Source organism: Solanum verrucosum, unplaced genomic scaffold (genome assembly GCF_900185275.1).
Source record: "Solanum verrucosum unplaced genomic scaffold, falcon-dt-bn FXZP01000085.1, whole genome shotgun sequence".
NCBI lineage: Eukaryota > Viridiplantae > Streptophyta > Magnoliopsida > Solanales > Solanaceae > Solanum > Solanum verrucosum.
In genome coordinates, this window is record NW_026019839.1 from 1,142,767 (window position 1) to 1,164,054 (window position 21,288).

General features: G+C 32.8%; 2 protein-coding genes across 2 annotated transcripts; one reads left to right on the forward strand and one right to left on the reverse strand.

The window, feature by feature from the left end:
* Positions 1-4,350: 4,350 nt before the first annotated feature.
* LOC125815672 (cysteine-rich receptor-like protein kinase 3) lies at positions 4,351-7,808 on the reverse strand. The gene is made up of 7 exons (XM_049495205.1): positions 6,945-7,808; positions 5,988-6,104; positions 5,740-5,879; positions 5,447-5,657; positions 5,120-5,354; positions 4,884-5,028; positions 4,351-4,805 (listed from the first exon to the last, which is right to left on the reverse strand). Exons 1-7 carry the CDS (start codon positions 7,711-7,713, stop codon positions 4,473-4,475), a joined length of 1,950 nt encoding a protein of 649 aa, XP_049351162.1. The 5' UTR covers positions 7,714-7,808; the 3' UTR covers positions 4,351-4,472.
* Positions 7,809-19,005: 11,197 nt separating this feature from the next.
* On the forward strand, positions 19,006-19,962 carry LOC125814225 (uncharacterized mitochondrial protein AtMg00810-like). The gene has a single exon (XM_049493687.1). The coding sequence runs from the start codon at positions 19,006-19,008 to the stop codon at positions 19,960-19,962; it is 957 nt and encodes a 318-aa protein (XP_049349644.1).
* The last annotated feature ends 1,326 nt before the right edge of the window (positions 19,963-21,288 follow it).

Genomic DNA, 21,288 nt, shown 5'->3' on the forward strand with positions numbered 1-21,288 from the left:
AATTCGTTATTAAAACTCCAAAAGATTCTTAGATTTCCAAATATGCCACATAATCATTACTATCAAATTCAAAATACTAGCGGAATTGGGACATTTTTTGCCTTATTAATCTTTTCATTCCACCACAAAGAAAAGTCAGTAATGTTGGCAAGATCATTCCAGTTAATGGGCTCATTTCCCAAGTTATTTGTGAATCCCGACACTTGAAAAGCATGTGTTACACAGTCTCATCTTCTAAACCACATCTTTTACAAAGACTATTGACATGATTTAGTCGTTTGTTTATAATAGATATTGAACATTTTTTTAACTTCTTTCTATGTTTATCATATATTGAACCGCCTTAATGAAAATCTTTTATGATTATTTATTATAATTATGATTAATTAGGGGCAAATCTAGATAGGGTCAAGGGGTTTATTTGAATTCTCTTCAACCAAAAATGACACTATTATTACAATTATTATTAATCAGGGCGAAGTCAGATAGAGTCAAGAGGTTCATTTGAATTTTCTTCAGCAGAAAATGACATTGTTTAAACATGGTTAAAATTATCTTTTATGTATGTATAGTAGATATTGAATATTTTTTTGACTTCTTTTTCTATTTATTTATTCATGTCTTAAACTCCTTAATGAAAATCTTGATTCCGTCACCGAACGTAATGCAACGTTAAGGAGATCTAGAGCATCTATTTTGGCATTTAACAAAGACTTGTTGGACTGACTTTTTATTTTCTTAAAATCTGATCTTCCATAATTTAAGCATGAACTAATGCTATAATCATATGCCTTCTTATTTTATGCCACACTTGTACGTTTTATAATATTTCTTTTACCCAATTTGTGCGATACTTAGCTGTAGGTTTAGCCAATATAAATCACTAAAGGAGTAAGGACTACTTGGTGTCAATTGAAATTTTCAAAACATAACTAGTACTATATACTCCTAATAAATATTTTTTAAGTAAATTATCAAGTCAATATTAGTCAAGTAAAATGAAACGGACGGAATAACATTTTCTTCAAAACAATTATTTAATCAATGCCCACTATCTCTAATGTGACACTATTCAAGTCAACCATGTTAACATTTTCAAAGTCGCCCACCTTTTTTATCAAAGTCTTCCACCTCCATTCTTGTTTTGGAGAGTTTTTTTTTTTTTTTAACACTTAATATTATAATAACATTCTCTTGTCCTAGATAGTATTCAACCGTTGTAATGAAATGGTACATAAAAGTCTATGTTTTGGTTTATCTAGAGAAAGATATTATTAGGTGAAAATAAAACAGTTGACCAAAATTGATATTTAAACTTGACTAGTGATTACTTTAATAGGGGAGGTTTAAATTTGTTTGATGAAATATTGATTGATTCTTAATTTGGTAAAATGCAATGTGAAAAAAACTTAACCACTCTAGATGTATACTATTGTCACGATTTAGTCCACTGAATCGCATGATCACCTACTCTAACAATTACATAGATGAATCATTATTACTTAATTTAAAAAGGGAAATACGAAAATAAATAAAACATAAGAAATCTTTTGAAAGTTTGAAATGACAGTGAAAATTGAAGTCTAAGAATCATCTTTAAACAATTAACTGAAAACCTTTTCGTCTAAACAGGTACAAGAGCTACTAAGAGAGTGTAATACACCAAAAATGTGACACAACTTCCATCTAGAAGAACGAAAGAATAGAAGTTGTCAAAGATCATCATCGTCTTCTCCTAAGAAACATCACTGATCATACAACCAGACTATGCCAAGTGGCATAACAAGAGTTGTATCAATACGAACAACACGTACTGGTAACCATCATCAATCGACCCAAATCTACCACCTAATATAAAGTAGACATTCAGAAGGAAACATGCAATATGAAAGTTACACCACCCCAATAAGTCTTGCCCCTATGCTTGTACCATCCTAGGTATGACGCCCATAAACTAGTACCCATAAATCCCGCTTCCTACCTCGTTCCGCTGTCAACTCCACCAAATGATGCATGTTTTTTGTTTACCTATATATTTCCAAGTTTATTCTTTTAGAGAGTAAGATCAATCAAATTTTCTTCTTTTATATTTTAATGTGCTGAGTTTTTTTTTATTTAATCTTTTATTAGATTTTTGACTCCTAATTTTATGCTAGAAAAACATGTTGAATCTTGAAAAATATATTTTTATACCGATATTCTTACGGATAGTGTCTTAGCACGTCTCAAACTTTGAGAATTTTCTACAATTTGTGTGACTAAATGTTTTTCCAAAAATTTACAACAAAGTTTGACCTCCTCATTTGGGACCTGCCCCAAATTTTTCAATAATATTATCATATGATGTGCAAGTACACTAATCTTTAATACAAGACTAAAAATAGATTAGCATAGATAATCCACAAGACAAATCCAATTGACTTCACGTACTAGATTCCTCCTAGGTCAATGTACATGATGCAAAAATGTTGACAATGTTGACTGTCTTTATTGTAATACTTTCAAACAATTTGCAATAGTTAGTGTCTTCTTTAAGATGCAATAGCTGTCAAGAGGAAGTATATTAAATGATTGTGATGCCCAAGTTAAAAAGTGTACAAAGTAATTGTCCACATTATATCACAAATTCACCATCTATAACTGTGTTGATGTGAAAAGGAAAAGTCTACTTTCTCCACCCCACGAATGAGAAAAAAAGGTCATAGAAACACATTCTCTTTTTGCGACATCTAAAACTGAAAAATCACATTCCAGCCCATCCTATCACATTCCTTGAGTGTTTTATCATCAGTCTGTTTCAATTGATGTGATATTTTTATAGTTTAGCATTAAGTTTAAGAAAGAAAGAAAGAGAGATTTTTAAAATAGAAATTAACAAGTATTCAGTAAGAATATGGACAACAAAATTACATGGTCAGTTTAATATTATTGAACAATTTGGGGCATGTCCCTTGTTGAACAAAATTGCACGGTCAATTTACTTCTAAAATTACACGGTCAGTTTACATGGTTAATATAATAACTAAAAAAGAAATATCATTAATTTTGTTATTTCTAAACATAAACAGAATGTGTAATTCTGGTGTCCATTGTCAATGTATATTAGTTAATCTCTTAAATCATTTCACCAAAAATAAAAATGAAATTTTAAAATTCGTTATTTCAAATTATGAAAATGTGACTTCTTCTTTTTAATAAAACAGATTAAAAAGTAAAATGTACCACATAACTTGAGACAAAAGAGTATCTCATAAGTTGGAGATAAATTGGACTTGCCTTAGCAATTATATATACCTTTACTTAATATAATAACTAAAACAAATATGATTAATTTTGTTAATATTGCACTTTTGATTCTTTAATTATTAGTACATTCTAATTTTAAGTTTTGTGAAATTTCTCAAAACATACTTCGCCTTTGATTAATTAATAAGGGTGTTTAGGGTCCATTTGTATATTTAGATTATTTTTAGAATTATAATACTATTACATATGGAGTAATGAACTAATGATACAAATTTAATATAACAATTTTGTTAATAATGATTTAATGTTTACTAATTAGTTTAAACTTTTCAATATTAATTAGAAGCATTTATATTCACGCAAATATTATGATATGCTTATAATTACAAATTACAAATCCTAATAGCTAGAAAAATATTATGACATATTTAACGCACAAATTTAAATTCCTTATCGACTCGACCAAGACCACATAAATTGAAATAGAGAGCACAGGATTCCTTTTGAGTCAATGTACACACAACAACACAACTACTAGCATTTAAGTTCCACCAAGGTCAATGCCTTCTAAATAAATAAACTATAAAGTGTTTGCTACAATAATACAACTCTTACCACTTTATAGTTTGGTCCATAAAGGGAATTTTGATTTTGAATCATTCAAATAGTTCCCTTCACACTATGCTAGATTGATTATAAATGGCATAATCAGGTCAATTGCAAGTGATTCTATATGATAAGATTGTACTAGTAACTTAGATGAAATGGTAAGTAAACGGGTTAAATTATACCGATAATATAAAAATTCTTTACAGTGTTAGTGTAGATGTAATTGTAATGAATAGTTTCACCAATGCCTGTGACTTTAGGCAGGGGACTCTGAATAACCATTTCTAAGACAAGATGATGACAATTGTGAAGCATAATCCTTGATGAAAATTACTAACTCGAAAATCGAAAATCAAAAACAGTAGATATAGTTAATTGCAACTGCTGCAGATACTATACAATTTTTTTTACATTAGAAATGAAATAGCTCACTGGGGTATTCACAAAAGGAAGTTGACTAAATAAGACTATAAACATATCAGTAAAAAAAATGGAGAGTGAGTAGTGAGTACTAGTTAATCACAGAAAAAACTTGAGTTGGCTGAATAATTCACCTTCAAGAAGTTAGCCTTTGCTGAGAACAAAATCAAATACCAATTCCAGATGATCAACTTAGTTTATCTAGGCTCGATCCAACTCTCCGTCAATTTATTCCCAGAAGATTGTGTAGAGGAGCTTGGTTGACCGAAAAATCTTTTGCCATGCAGATTAAATGGACTAAATTCTGAACTACCAGAATTGAGGAATGGTGGCTGTGTTGGCTGAGGAATTTCATGGTTCTCGGTGAGCATTTTCACGACACTTGACATGGAGGGTCGTAGTTCTGCTGATGCTTGTACACAAAGAAGACCAACTTGAAGCAGTTTAGATGCTTCCTCTTTATTGAAGTTACCTTCTAATAAAGGGTCAACTGCTTCATAAGATTTCCCCATCCCATACAAGTTCCACAACTAGAAACCACAATGACATGAGTTGAGTAAATACTATTAACGTCTGTTAAGGAAAGAAGAAATATCACAAGAAACTACCTGCTGCAGAAGAGAATTAGTGTTCTTGAAAACATAATTGTTCTTCTTTCCACACACAACTTCGACAACAAGAACTCCAAAACTATATACATCAGCTTTTTCAGTCAGTATGCCACGTACAATGTACTCTGGAGCCATGTAACCGCTGCAATGCCAAAACGTATTAATTCAGCACTTTCTTAGTGTATTGATTAAAGAAAAAGTAACAAGTAACTGGAGAAAGGTATTGAACTTACAGAGTGCCAGCAATAGCTGTGCTAATGTGGCTCCTGTCTTCAGGAAATAACCTGACAAGACCAAAATCAGCTATTTTTGCCTTGAAATCTTCATCTAGAAGAACATTGCTCAACTTTATGTCACGGTGGATGATCCTTAATTCCGATTCTTCATGAAGATAAGCCAATCCCTCAGCAGTACCCAATACAATTTTGTATCTTTGACTCCATGTAAGTGGCTGAAGGTTCTTTGTGTCTGATTTAGTGCAAAACAAAGGCATTTACATAACGAGATACGACTATACACCAATTTAAGATTTCATAAATTAAGGTGGATTGGATACTTACCAAAGACGTAATCCGCAAGACTATGATTGGGCACGTACTCATACACTAGAAGACTTTCCGGCCCTGTAATGCTGCAACCCAATAGCTTTACCAAGTTTTTGTGATGGATGCCGCTAATCAAATTGACCTCATTAAAGAAATGATCAACCCACTGCCTCGTATTGAAGAAGAGCCTCTTTATAGCAACAACCTGCCCGTCTGGCAAGATCCCCTATTTCATTTATAAACACGACTATCGTCAGGCAAATCTCATGAGTATAAGAAAAATGAATATAATGTTCAAAGAGAATTACCTTGTAAACAGAACCAGAACCTCCTTGTCCCAATTTATTCGAGTTGTTAAAGTAATTAGCTGCCTTCTCAAGAGTTTCATAGGAAATATTCAGTTTTGATTTATTAACCGTTCTTATGAGAGCTCCTAGCTGTTTCTTCTCTACATCATCGAAGCAAATTCAAGTCAAATTGTCATTTGATCAATCAGACTTAAATGAGATTTCTTTTTTCGGAAAGAATGAAAATGATTTGACTTAAAAATTAGTACCTCTCTTTTGTTTCAGAACCTTCCTCCGCACAAAGAATGAAACAGCCGATACAAATAGCAAGAAAGCAGAAATACCCAGAGTTGTTGCAAGAATAACAGCCAAACGATTCGATCCTCCTGATAATTAATCATAATACGACAACATGAATGACATAGTTTTGTATAAACATTTTATCTTATCACAGCTTTTAAAAGATTCATTGTCTGCATTTGCCTCAATGCTGATTCACTCTTCATTCATTTCATGTATATATATAAGTCAACCATTTCAACTTATCAGATAACAAAAAGAAACATCATCACAAGTAATGTCTAGATAGTTATTAAATCCTGGAATGGAACTAAAATCCAAGAAATACAAACTACCACATTTTAAACAGATAACAAGAGCAACTTTTCAAGAAATGTCGAAATCACCTCGATTTCCAACCGCCGTTTTTCAAATCATTCCAAATGACAAAGTAGTTATCTTTTTTTTTAGAAAAAAAATAATTGGGCAGAACAAGTTGAACTTTTTCTTGCTCTACATCCAATAGTGTTAGGCTTGCAGCAAGTATCATTGCAAATCATACAAAAACAAAATTAAACATTTAAAATCATTGAATATTGGATAAGATTGAAATAACTCATGAAACCAAGAAACATCGCAAGCATATGTTAAATAAGATGATTACACAACTAAACATGATATCCGTAAAGATATATGACATTTGAGTCTAACTCAACTCCAAAAGCTAGTTCATCAGGAGAGAATTGCTCAAGTCAGTCCCCAACCAATGTGAAACTTTAACCATTCTAACACCCCTTCACGGTCAGACCCAGTGATACCATGTAAAGATATGGCATATGTCATGCAAAAAGTACTATCTCTAATAGCTTACACTTTTAGACGAAATGATCGCACAACTAAACGAAACAATTTATTCATTTCATACATTCAAGAAAGAAAGAACATACCTCCATTTCCAGCAGGAGGAGTATCACTTGCAGAATTATTAAAGAACCTCTGAGTAGAATACCTAACATAACAACCAGTATTCAACACCCTCCCTTCTTCCTTAGGCGAACAAGAACTAATCTTCAAAACTGCATCAGAAAGACACCTTTGACAAGCACTTCCATTCACAAATTCCCAACATTGAGCTAACCCATAAACACTCAAATTCCCAGTACTCACAACTGCAGTCAAAAACCCATCATTCCTCAAACCCCCAAACTCCAAATCCCTCGCCAATTTCCCAACATTTTCACTAAACAAACTCTGATTCCCAGAAAAACTCGTGTTCCCACAGATCGTCCTATCAACGGAACTCAAACTTTCATTAAAAAATCTATAATAATCGTACCTTAGGAAACACCCATCATAATATAATCTCCCACCAGTAACTAATCTTTGAAAAGGTAAGCATCTTAAGATTTGAGTTTTGCACTGAGCAAAACAGAGATTACAATCTGTTTGTGATAAGTCCTTCATACATTCACCAAACGCATAAACTGTATTATTCCCTGTTCCGTTAATTACTGCTCCAAATTTGTTCCGACCCACTAATGGCGTAATGGAATTCATGGCTTCTAGAAAAGTTGCTACATAAACTTGTCGATCGGATTGTGCAGCTGTTCTGTTTGTACAAATTAGAGCTGCTTCTGTTGCTCTTGGATCAGAAATTGAAAGATTTATGAATGAAAATAATGTAAATACAAAAACCCATTTCGATGAAAACCCCATTAATGAAGAATTTGAAGGAATTAAGCTAAGAGAATTGAAATTTATGACATAATTTAGAGGTTTATTATGAGCTACAACTTGCAGCTGGATGGAAGTTTACTTTATTTTGTTTTCTGTTAATTTGTTTTGTTTAGTTTGAATAAGAAGCCAATTTTTGTACAGTATGGTGAGTGGGCTCCATGAGCCATCGATGCTGACAACTTGGCAATTTTTTAAATTTAGTAAGATCTTGGCATTTATCTTGTTGACTTTGAAAAATTGAAAGCTACACCTTGTGATCTTCCTTTAAATTTATTACTCCCTCCGTCCCATTTTATATGAGGTACTTTGACTCGGCACGGAGTTTAAGAAAGAAAGAAAGACTTTTAAAACTTGTGGTTCACAATGAATGATAGAAATTTGTGTGACTGTAAATCATTTCATGAAGGATAAAATATATATTTTATAGTTAGATTGTTACTTTATATAGAAATGTGTCATTCTTTTTGGGATTGACTAAAAAGGAAAGTGAGTCATATAAATTAGGACAGAGGGAGTAATAAATTTCATTTAAAAAATCAGTTACAATTTATTCTAATTGAAGACGGAGAGAAGTATTAAAAACATTTTAAAATTTTAATATGAATTATTAGTTTTATTTCTAAATTATTGATAGTCTTAAAAATACCTCTCTAGTTGATTCACTCAACTTAACTCACATGCATCAAATAGTTACAATTTCTTATAGGAGCGTGCGACTCTTAATAAAAAGTCGAAATAAGTGTTAAAAATATCCCTAAACCTAATGAGAATTTTGGAGTGTATTTCACTCATATCACAAGATTAGGAGTGTATTTAAGTTCAATTAGTCAAGTAGAAGAGGTGTTTTTAAGATTTTCAATAGTTCAAAGATGAATACTTCTCTCATTGAACATATGATAAAATATTTCTATTAGATAAATTAACTAAAATTTGAATTTTTTTCTTAAAATATATTGTTTTCTTTAATTATATGTATGATGTATCGACTTGTATGAGTAGTGATGAAATAAGTTATACTATCTCCAACCGAAGGACGGACCTAGATAGAATCTGAGGGGTTCAACCCCCTTTGACGAAAATTTGTGCTGTTTATGTGCCTTAAGAATTTTTTTATAACTTTACCAAAAAAAATAAAAAATCTTTTGATTGTACAAATAAAATGAGAATCTTTTAATAAATTTTATCTTTATTTCATAGATTGACAAGTAATTTGGGATTAAAGGTTTATAATAAAGTAGAGAATTAATATGAGATTTATTTTACTTGATTACTATACTAAAAATATAATTTGTTTACTCATTCATTTTAGAAATTCAAGAAAATTTTATCACTTTTTTCACATATTATTTTTTTGAGTATTCAAATGTAAAGTTCTAAAATATCATTTATAAAATTACTTTAATAAAATACTCATAAAAAAAAATTGTGTCAAATCAATCTAGATTAAATAATATAAAACTGAGGAAATAATAATATTTTGGCCAGCTTATTTTTTGAATACAGTATCTATTATTTTCGATTTGAACATATTTAAGTATCTTTGTTCCTCGAAACATTAAGAAATAAAAAGTATTTTTACATTTAAATTTAAATCTAAAACTTCATAATTCTCGTATTATTATATTGATCATTACAACCCCCTACTGGATTTTCTTAATTTCCTACTTTCTGACTTCTGAGTGGTGTAAAACTTAAAGAATTAAAGAGATAAAGGACTCTCTAATTTAATCTTGTACTAATTGTTATTTGAGTAAATTTTAGGTTTAGCAAACATAAAAATAATATTTGCATACTATAGCTATAGTTTGTATAATTGTGCTCCATAGCAAACTTTATGTTTGCTATATCTATTAATCTGTATATTTCAGTATACATATATAAAAATATGTATTTGTATATTTCAGTATACAAACTAAAGCATGGTAATTGTATATAAACAAAATTATTACATATATACAACACATATGTATACCGAATGAGTCTATTTGTATATTTCGGTATACAAATGGGTCCTGCAAATGTTTTTTGCCATCCCATTTGTATACCGAAATATACAAATAGATCCATGTGTGTTGTATAAAAATTAATGTATAAATTATAGGAACCACATATTATAAGTACTAAATAACATCCTATCCCTTCTAGTTTTCTATTTACTAAAAATCCCTTAAAAATGATGTTTGCGGGATACATAACGTTGTGCACGGGATACATTAGGTTTGATACATTCCACATAGCGGGATACATAGCGTTGTGCACGGGATACATGCGGGATACATAGCATTGTGCACAGGATACATAGCGTTTGATACATTCCACATAGCGGGATATATAGCGTTGTGCACGGGATACATGCGGGATACATAGCGTTGTGCACGGGATACACAGGTATTGACTGTAAAAAAGGTGGGAAATCTTTATGTATCTTACAGATTTTATCAATTGGGGGAAATAAGGGATTTTTGAAATTTTTGAAATAAGTAGGGATAAATAGATATTAAGGTAAGTAAAAGAGTGTAGTTAAGTAATTTGTCCAAAATTAATTGCAGGACCCATTTGTATACCAAAATATACAAATAGACCCATATTTGTATATTTCAGTATATAAAAGGGTCCTGCAATTAATTTTTATACAACACATATGAGTCTATTTGTATATTTCGGTATACAAATGTGATGGCAAAAAAACATGAAATATTTACTGCGAATTACAAATAAAAAAAACTATGAATATATCATTTAATTTGAATTGATAGTTTGCTAGTATTTCATACAATTTTCCCTTGTTATTTTTGGGGTCAAATGTCCTTGCACCTCAAATAAACGTCTATAACTTTCAACGAAATTCTACTCGTTTTCCTCATCTTTGAAGTTTGAAAATTAATTTGGGAAGTTGCAAAATGTTGTTCAAAATAAAATATTGTTAATTTTTTGGGAAACTTACATAAATATACTGTATTAAATATGTATTATTTATAGTAATAGCGTGTTTTTTTTTCTATTTAGACATTTATAATATATTTATAATACAATTTAAATACATATTACAGAGAACAATTTATAAACACACATATAATACAAGTTTATTCAGGATAATACATTTATCACACATTTTAATATACTTTTAATAATAGTGGAGATTTATCATAATATTGTTATGTATTGCTATAATGATAATAAATAAATAAATAAAATATCGCTAAAATCAGTAATTATTTTTTTAGAAGTACTTAGCTAAGTAATTTTTTCTTTTTGTTTATCTTTAGAGACAAACTTTTTATATGCAAATTACTTTGATTTGCATATAAGGTAAGGTGGATTACATTGATAATCCTACAAACAACGCTACATAAATCCTATATTTATGTCGATAGATTGAATCAAACATAAAAAAAAAAAAAAAATTGTTCATGGAATTATATTCCTACGTTCAAATTTACGTTGGATGACTAACAAGCTTTTGCTAAGGAGGGACTTCATCAAGCCATTGTGGTTAAATTATCTATGGAGTCATTAGATTTGTTAATTTTAAGATCGATTTTTGCCCAAGTTTCTCAATATTAAGGGACATTATTTCGTTTGATTGCTTGCTTAAAGGCAACTTCTTAGTAAGCATTTCGTCACAAGATTTTGAACCTCAATATTTTTAAGTTCTAATTTGAAATAAGCATTTGTTTATGGATTTTTCATAAAAAAATCAATTTCAAATCCTAAATTCTTTGAAAAGTAGGATTTCAAATTTCAATTTGTGATTTTATTTTTTTATAATTTTAATACTTGACCCATAAGTTGAAAGTTTGCAAGAAAAGTCCCATCATTAAAACTTCACGAAAAAGCACTTAATTATGTCCAACATAAAGAAATTATTGGTATCATGTGGAAGAATAATATTAAAGAATAGCTAGTCATTACTATTATTGACTAGTGAGTTAAAAATTTCAAAGAAACTAGTTTATGTCAACATCTAATAAAGCTACGTACGTATACACTATTTTCTTCAAACCTCACTTATAAGATTACACTTAATATATTAATTATTATTGTTGTCGTCGTCAATTTAAACATAGCCTTATACTTTGGTATTCAAAATATTTTATTCCCTTAATTGATTTTTTTCTTTTTTGGGTTGTTAGAGTCCATCATCAACTAGAATTTGATTATTGTAGCTTATTTCTTGTAACAAAAGGATTGCTCTTCCTTTAGAATAGGTAGTAGATAAGGATTCTTATATTAATCATAAGCATGTACAAAATCTATAAATAGAAAGCAAAAAGGGCATAACAATTAACCTGCTCTTATTTTCTCAAACTCCTTTGTTCTTGGTTCTAATTCTCCACCAAAAACTACTACTGTCACCCCAACTTCAATCACTACTGCTACAAAATAAAATAGTCCAAACTGATTGGGGAGGTGAGTATCGAAATTGTCATGATTCGAGCCTCTACACTCTGGGCGTGGCCGGCACTCGAGAACTATTGCTAGTCTCCAAGCGAACCCTTATCATGGCTGACTATAAGCGAAAGACTAACTCAAGCATACAAAGCTTAAAAACTGAATAAAAATTCATGAAACTCAAATGATAAAAACTCTGAATAAAAATAAATTATTCAACTCGCCATAAAATAGGCAACTTAAGTCTTTAAAACATTTAACAAATTAAATGAACAGACTTTTGAAACTCTACTGTCTATCGATGAAGCCTCTAAATGACAAAGATGGAAGTCGAGACAAGACCCACGACATCCTAACAATTTATATAACTGAAAATAAAAGTGGAACCTTCCGGAAGCAAGGAGGCTCACCATAGCTAACTCGAACTCCATGTGGTATCAATGAAGCTCCTGTTGATGACCCTAAATATCTGTATCTGCATCATGAAACGATGCAGGCCAAATGGCTCAGTACGTGGAATGTACGAGCATGTAAGGGAAATTCTAAAGCATAACATAAGCTTGAACTTGATAAAAAGGAAACATACTTACTTCTTCTCAAACTTACTCAACTCAAGGAATACACAAGGATACTCAAAACTACTCAAACTTACTCAACTCAGAAGTACTTAAGGATAAGAAACTCAACTCAGTAATAAGGTTCTCAACTCAGGATACTCAACTCAAGATACTCAACTCGAAAGACTCAACTCATGATACTCAAGGATAAAGCAATAGTAAAAGATGCAATATATATGAAAAGTTGTAAAATTGTGGATAGCCACTTAATTAATTGAAAAATACAATAATACTCAACATGTATATAAAAATACTATATAACTCTGTGGGAGTTTCTCTAACTGACAACCATCACTATAAGCCTAAGTGATGATACAACGTCTTGCCCGCACTACCAGAACTGTCCTATACTTTGCCGTCACATAGAATGCCTTAACTAAGTGGATCCACTAGTCTATGCTAAAAAGCACTAAGGAATCATCTAAAAAGTATGACCTTTTTTCTACCCACGTTTGCTACATGGTTTATGGGGGTTGTGAGTTGTCTAAACTCTCCCCCATATCGGTGCTCAATACTACTTCCAAAATATGACTAGCTCATATATTTAAAAACATCTCTTTCTGTGATTTGATATAATTGCTCAAAAACTAGCGCAAAGGCTCTCTTGGAAATCAGTGTTTCCTCTCTTAATTAAATGTGAAAACATTTACTCTTTACTGAAAACTAGCTCAAAGGCTCTTTTGGAAATTGGTGTTTCCTTTCTTGATTAAATGTGAAAACATTTAATCTTTGGGAATACATAGTCTCCATATACTCTTTTGAAGAAATGAACTTCACTCTTTACTCTTTACTCAACTCAAAACTTAAATCTTAAAACAAGTTTAAAGCATTTGCAAAAGACTTCTTAGAATAAAGTTCATGCCGAATTCTGGACATGAACGACTCTATTCAAGGTTTTCAATAGCCATAACTAGAAATCAATACTCGAGACTCAACAACTCAGAAACTTTAATGGTAATACTCGTTTCAAGAACACTCAACTCAGAGGGTTCATGCGGAATTATGGCATGAACAATCTCAACTCAAGGACTTCAAAGATACTTTTCGTCTCAAGACTATTCGACTTATAAGGTTCATGCAGAATTATGGGCATGAACAATTCAACTCAAGGACTTCATGGGTAACACGTAATAGTCCCATGATTAGAAATATAATCTCAAAGGGGATTAGGAACTCAATACTTAAGACTTAGAACTTGAAGATACTACTCCTCTCAAGGGTACTCAACTGATGGAGTTCATGCGGAAGTTATGGACATGAACGACTTGACTCAAGGGTCAAAATATCAAAAAGGAACTTAGTGTCACGACCCAAGCCTAGGGCCTAGACGTGACATGGCGAATGAGGAACCCGAAGGAACCCCAAACAAGCCTCTCAAACTTGTCATCACACTTCATCGGTCGCGGAAGTACATTCAACATTTATTTAACGGGAAATAGGGACTAAGGGCAAACCATTTCAAAATGACATCATAGAACAAGAGCCAAGCTCATTTACAAAATACTTGTCCAACGCACGCCTCTACATACATAGATAGGACAGGGCCATGACATACTACCGGCTCCCCTCATAGTCAAAATACAATTGCAAGCTAAAGTCTCAAAACATAGGAGTAGGAAACATAACATAGCCCTCGAATCACTGAGGACTCACCAACAACTCGGATAAGCACCGTACTAGCCACGTGAATGGAGAGAAGAATCAAGAGTAGCTCCGGTCCCTACATGGTGACATCATGTAGGCAAAATATGCGTTAGTACTTGGAATGTACTAAGTATGCGGGGTGCAACACAACAATAGACAATGACACAATCGAAATACAAGAAATAGTTTCATAGGCATTATGAATAACAATATGAGGATGCATGATCAAAGTGAAGTCAAAACATGTTTAAGTAAATCTATACTAATAGTAGATATCATATGTGTATGCATGATCCAACCAATCTATAACCCCAACTTAGGATGGGGGATGCCGTTCACACCCGGACACCCTGGTGGCAAGGTATAAACCCCTCACATGGTTGATGTTGGTCACACCCCAAGCATCCTAGGTGGTGAGATATAAACCTCTCACATGGTTGATGTTGGTCACACCCCAAGCATCCTAGGTGGTGAGATATAAACCTCTCACATGGTTGTCCGGTTCTTTTCCCCCGGACCGGGCATGGTCATGCAACACTTTATATAGGAAATTCCCATTAGGCTCTAATGCAATCTCACGTATGGAATGAACATATACACAAGCTTAGTTTGTCATCAACACATCTCTGGATTTCCATATATCTCATAACTCAAGCTTTAAAGCATCGATTCATCAATTCTCCATAGTTGGACATTTTGTCAAACACCTTGAAGGCATGTAATGGAATCAAAGAGCATGGAAAATAGGGTAGTAATTATGCAGCCAAACCAGTGAACAACCTACAACAACACCTTTTTAACACCCACAATACCACGTGAAAATCTCCACATCCATTCCAAATTTAGGTTCAAGTTCTAGAGTCACAACATGCTCAAAACAATCACTTATCATGTTTAAAATTCAATGTGCAGGAAATTATTACAAAGAACAAGACTAATTTATGAATCTTAACTTAAACCATGAATTAGTGAGTAGAATAGAGTCTAGGCACTATGGGTGGAAGGACCCATGAGTTCAACACCACATACCTTGAGTTTTTATGAAGGTCTTGAGAGTGTCTTCAATGGAAGCTTGGAACTTGGAGCAAGAGTCTCTTCAATCTTGAGGAAGGTTTTGGATTAGGGTTCTTGAGAGAACTTGAGAGAAAATGTGTCTAAGTATGGGAGAGGTGTTTTGGGAAATGTTTTAGAGATGGGAATTGAACTAATGGTATATAGGAAATAACATATGCCCTTTGAAAAAATGGTCCAACACTTGGAAAAAAAAAATGAGGCGGGTGAACAGTAAAAACGCTCACTGGAAATTGCCTTTCCTGCCGGACAGATTTTACAAAAATGGGCATAACTTCTTCGTCCGAACTCCGAATGAGGTGAAACGAAGTGCGTTAGGTATCTAACTCAAAGGGCTTTCCATGGATATGTTATTGGCCACCCAATAATTTGTGTGCTAGGAGATATGACCCTCCAAAGTAGACCCTCGAAAAAGGCTTCACTTGGAAATTTCGAATTTTGATACGGTTGCTCTAAAATTTGGGTTAGACCCATTTTCCACTCAATTTGACCCCCTAAACAAGAATATGAAGTCAGATTTTCGAAAAACGAAACGGATTTTTTTTTATTTTATATATAGCTAAACAAGTTTCCGGTAACTTCCAACAACAACAACAACAACATACCCAGTGAAATCCCACTAGGTGGGGTCTGGGGAGGGTAGAGTGTACGCAGACCTTGCCACTACCTCGTAGAGGTAGAGTTTCCGGTAACTTCCGAAGCACATTTTTAAGAACTTTTTGGGTCATTTCACTTAGGTAGATGGCTCTTCTCATTCTCATACTTACTTACTCAAAACTTAGCTCAAATTGATAGTTGATCTCAAAGAATCCACAATTGAACTCAAATACTTACTTGAACTCTACTCTTAACTCTCCCTTGAATGTGAATTATGATCCAAGAGTTATATGTGGTTCATGATATGAAGGATCCCGCTAACAATATAGCAATTAGATAATTAGGAATAGAAATTTTAAAAGAAACACGAACTTAAGAACTCAAAATCAACTTATCTCAAGAATACTCAAATCTAGGGAAACTATCCTAGAATACTCTTTTACTGATATGAAAGTAGATGTAGGGCGTGAGGACGAACTAGTCCAACACTATGATAGCCTTACATACCTGGAAGAACAAGGTTCTTGAAGAATCTTCAAGAAGAACTTGATTAGAAACCTTTTAGCTTGAAGGTAAACGATCAAGAAAACCTTTCTTGAGATTCTTGAATTAGTTTCTAGAAATCTCTATGGCCAAGAATTATGATTTTCATTACTAAAGACGAAAATCTGATTGTTTTGAGCCTTTTATTAGTCAAGAAATTCATTTAGGGTTTTCTTGGAGGTAAAAAGACAAAAACGACTCCTTTTAATGTTTTCCCGTCGGTTAATTCGTAACAACACTGTATATGTTACTAAAATAGTCATAACTTTTTACTCAAAAATTGAATTGACACGAAATTGGTGGCGTTGGAAAGTAGATTCAAATACTTTTAATTGGATATGTTATGGATCACGTAACTCTTTATATTCTAAGATATATGGTCGTTTGAAATTGACCCAAGTAGAATCTTACATCAAAACTTAATCAATAAGGAAACTTCAAGAACACTTATCATGAACTCAAATTTTTCAACTTCAAGAATGAGATTTGCGCTGAAAATAACATGATTGGCGTGTGGGTGAATGAACCCAACACTATGGATGCTTACATACCTCTTAGGGATCAAACCCATGGCGAAAATCCGCAACAAAACTCAAGAACCTCGACGAACGTCTTGATCCTTTCCTCTTTTCTCTTCTTGAGCTCTCAACTAAAACCCTAGGCGTATATTAGGATTATAAAACTGAACCTAATAGGATTACAACCTTAAAAACTTACTAAAAATAAATTAAATCTGACTGGGTAAGGAAAATACCAAAATACCCCTTACTATTTTCTGGTAACTTCCTTAACTGGACAACTTGACTTTAAAAGGGCATATCTCACTCATCCTACCTCGAAACTTAGCAAGCTCGGTGGTGTTTGAAAGATAATTCAAAGACCTTTCATTTTCCATCTCATGGCACACCTAACTCATCATGTACTGAGAGTTATAGTCGTTTGAAGTTGACACAAACTCATAACTTGCAAAATTTCAGATTTTGCTATTTCCAATTTAGTTCTTTTTGGAACTCAAGGTGCTACATCTAGTGACCTGACCTTAATACTTAAGAAATTTTAAATTCCTTGATAAAATCCTACTCACAACGAAGGATGGTTCGAGTCTTAGCTCAAAAAATTCCCGGGGTGTTACAAAAATGTATCATCTTTTTTTACAAAATCATGGTATTCGTCATTGTATCTCTTGTCCTTATACACCTCAACAAAATGGTGCATAGGAAAGCCGAATCGAATTATAATTGAAAAAGGACTCGCTCTTCTTTCTCATGCTTCTCTTCCTTTTCAATTTTGGGAGCATGCTTTAACACTACTACGTACTTATTCAATATTACCATATCTTATTCTTTGTCTTATAAATCTCCATGTCAATTACTGTACAAAAGTTCTCCTGATTATGGTTTTCTTAAAAAATTTGGTTGCCTTTGTTATCCTTTTCTTCGACCCTACAATCATCATAAAGTTGATTTTCGATCTTTTCTTTGTGTCTTTATCGGGTATAGTTCTCATCACAAAGGTTACCTATGTTATCATGTTGCATCCTCTTGAATCTATATTATTCGCCACGTTGTATTTGATGAAAATACTTTTCCTTATTCCTCTATGTAGTCGATCACAAAATACTCTTATCCCTCGTCACATTCTAGCAACACATCTTTCTCTTTACTCGATCAAGCTTCTCAACATCTAGTGCGTTCACATTCACCTACACATTCTATCGCTCCAAGGTCATTATCAAATATTCCAGTTGCATCATATGGTTGTTCGAAGTAAAACCAATTCCCTAAAACCAAAAACTCTTATAACATCTCGCCATTCTCTACCTCCTGATCCCTATCACATTCCAGAACCTACAACCTATCATCAAGCCTCCAAATTTCCTGAGTGGCACCATGCTATGCAGACAATTTTTTTAGCTTTTATGCAAAATAAGACATGGACATTAGTTCCACCACCGTCTAACTTTAACATTGTTGGTTGTAAATAGGTTTACAGGATTAAGAGGAAAGTCGATGGATCAATTGAACGTCACAAAGCTCGTCTTGTAGCTAAAGGTTTTCACCAAGATAAGGGTGTTGATTACTTTGATACTTTCAGTCCCATTTTTAAGCCCATAATTGTTTGACTAATCTTGTCTTTGGCTGTGACAAACAAATGGTCTATTCGACAACTTGACATCAACAATGCGTTCTTAAATGGTGATATCTCTGAGCAAGTGTTTATTGAGCAACCGAAAGGATTCATTGATCCCCATTGGCCCCATTTCGTATGCAAATTGAACAAGGCCTTATATGGCCTCAAACAAGCACCGCGTGCTTAGTTCAATAAGTTAAAGGTTTTTCTCCTTGGCATTGGCTTCCACTCTTATTTATCTGACTCTTCTCTTTTTGTGCAACAAGCTTCTAAGCATATGACATATGTTCTTGTCTATGTGGATGACCTTATTATAACTAGTAGTGATAGTGATTTCATCACTACATTTATTCACACTCTTGATCAACAATTCTCTCTCAAAGATCTTGGTTCCTTAAATTATTTTCTTGGTATTGAAGTCTCTCTAACATCAAATGGGATCATTTTATCTCAAGGCAGGTATATTCGTGACTTACTTCGTCGAACAAACAAGGCTGATGCTAAGCCTATTTCTAGTCCGACTGAACTTGGATTGCGACGTATTCTGTCTGGTGATCCTCTGCCTGATGCTCATTTATATCGTAGTGTTGTTGGTGCTCTTCAATATGTTACCATCACTAGGCCAGAAATATCCTACGCAGTCAATCGAGTATGGCAATTTATGCAATCGCCCACTATTGCTCATTGGTCAACTATCAAACGCATACTTCGATATCTAAAAGGATCCATTCATGATAGCCTCTTACTACGACCTATGTCTGATTCTAGTCTTGTGGCCTTTTCGGATGCTGGTTGGATCTCTGATCTTGATGATAGTCGCTCCCAAGATGGCTTTGCACTATTCTATAGAGGTAACTTAATCAGTTGGTCTTCGCGAAAACAAAAGGTTGTAGCCCGCTCAAGTACTGAAGCTGAGTATCGTGCATTAGCCTTTGCAACTACTGAATTAATCTGGGTACAACAACTTATCAGTGAACTACGTGCTCCTCTCACTGCACCTCCCATAGTCCTTTGTGATAATCTTAGTGCACAATTTTTATCTCGGAATCCTGTCATCCATCAACGATCAAAGCATATTTGTCTTGATTATCAATTTATCCGAGAGATTGGTGAAGATCAATCTTTAGTGGTTCGCTATGTTTCATCTCAAAATCAGATTGCAGATATCTTTACCAAAGTTGTTGGCACAAGTCGGTTCCTCAATCTTCGATCCAAGCTCATGGTTCACTCCTGAACATGATCTTGCAGGGAGCTATTAGAGTCCATCATCAACTAGAATTCGATTATTGTAGCTTATTCCTTGTAACAAAAGGATTACTCTTCCTTTAGAATAGGTAGTAGAGAAGGATTCTTATATTAATCATAAACATGTACAAAATCAACAAATAGAAAGCAAAAACGGCAGAACAATTAACCTGCTCTTATTTTCTCAAACTCCTCTTGTTCTTAATCTTATTATGGGTCCATGTTCCTTTAATTGTTAAGTAAATGTTATAAGGTTAAAGGTAGATGTATTTCGTGTCAAAACTGACTTGCTTAATATTATACATATTATAGCTTTATAATTCAACTTCAATACATATATTGTATGTTCTTTTTAGAACCATTTGCTTCCTTTTTTGATATTTCAAACTATTGAAAAAGTTGACACGGTTTTTTCAACAATATATTGATGTATGTCTGTTTGGAATTAGGGCATGCATTTGTCATTGTTGACATTAAATCATTTTAAATAAATAAAATTGGAAACACGTAAAATAATTATCTATGTCATGTGGTGTATGTATTATTGAGAAGTTGTAAATAGTTCCTTTTAATTTGCTATAGATTTCTTAAATTATGAATGTTTACTTTTTAAATTGCTTCAATGCTCAACAATATCATATACTTGCATAAATAACCATTTTTTAACAATAAAATAATGGCTTAAGTCATATGCAATCCTTAAAGTTGTCCGCATATTTCATTTGAACACCTCAACCTATCTTTGTACCTATTGAACACTTTATTTGTTCAAAAGTCATTTCTATTAGACACAAAATACTGACTTGTCTAAAAATGTGTGCTACACTCTCTTTAGGCGCATAAAACTATTGAAATTAATATTTTTTCTTTTTTTTTCCGTAACTTATATACCAAAATTAACGGAAAGGGAATTTTTTTTTTAAAAAAAAGTAGTCTTCTTCCCCAGCCCAATTCCCTGTGCCATTCTCATCCATAATTTTTTTTACACAGCACACCCCACCCCCTCCACCTCTCTTCTCTCATCCTCTCCAATTCTTCTTCTTTTTTTTTTTCTTTTTTTTATGTAGATCTACATCTTCAATATTCCGGTGAAGCTCCATTCATACCGATGGAAAAAATATGAATTGATTTTTTCGGGCAAAAGTTTATTATTATCTGTTGTAATTGTGATTAATGATTACTAATTGGAAAAAGATAAAGACAATGAATAGAAGGCTTTGATGCTATTAAAATGAAAGAGAATGGGTATTTAGCTTAGGTGGACATCAATGGTGTACTACCGACGCTAATGAAAGGAGTAAGATTCGATGGAGGA

Coding starts and splice junctions, on each gene's coding strand:
- LOC125815672 (XM_049495205.1), bottom strand. CDS start 7,713: ATGGGGTTTTCATCGAAATGGGTTTTTGTATTTACATTATTTTCATTC. Junction 5,880..5,987: donor GGTTCTGAAACAAAAGAGAG/GTACTAATTTTT, acceptor TCGATGATGTAG/AGAAGAAACAGCTAGGAGCT. Junction 5,355..5,446: donor TCTTGCGGATTACGTCTTTG/GTAAGTATCCAA, acceptor GCACTAAATCAG/ACACAAAGAACCTTCAGCCA.
- LOC125814225 (XM_049493687.1), top strand. CDS start 19,006: ATGACATATGTTCTTGTCTATGTGGATGACCTTATTATAACTAGTAGT.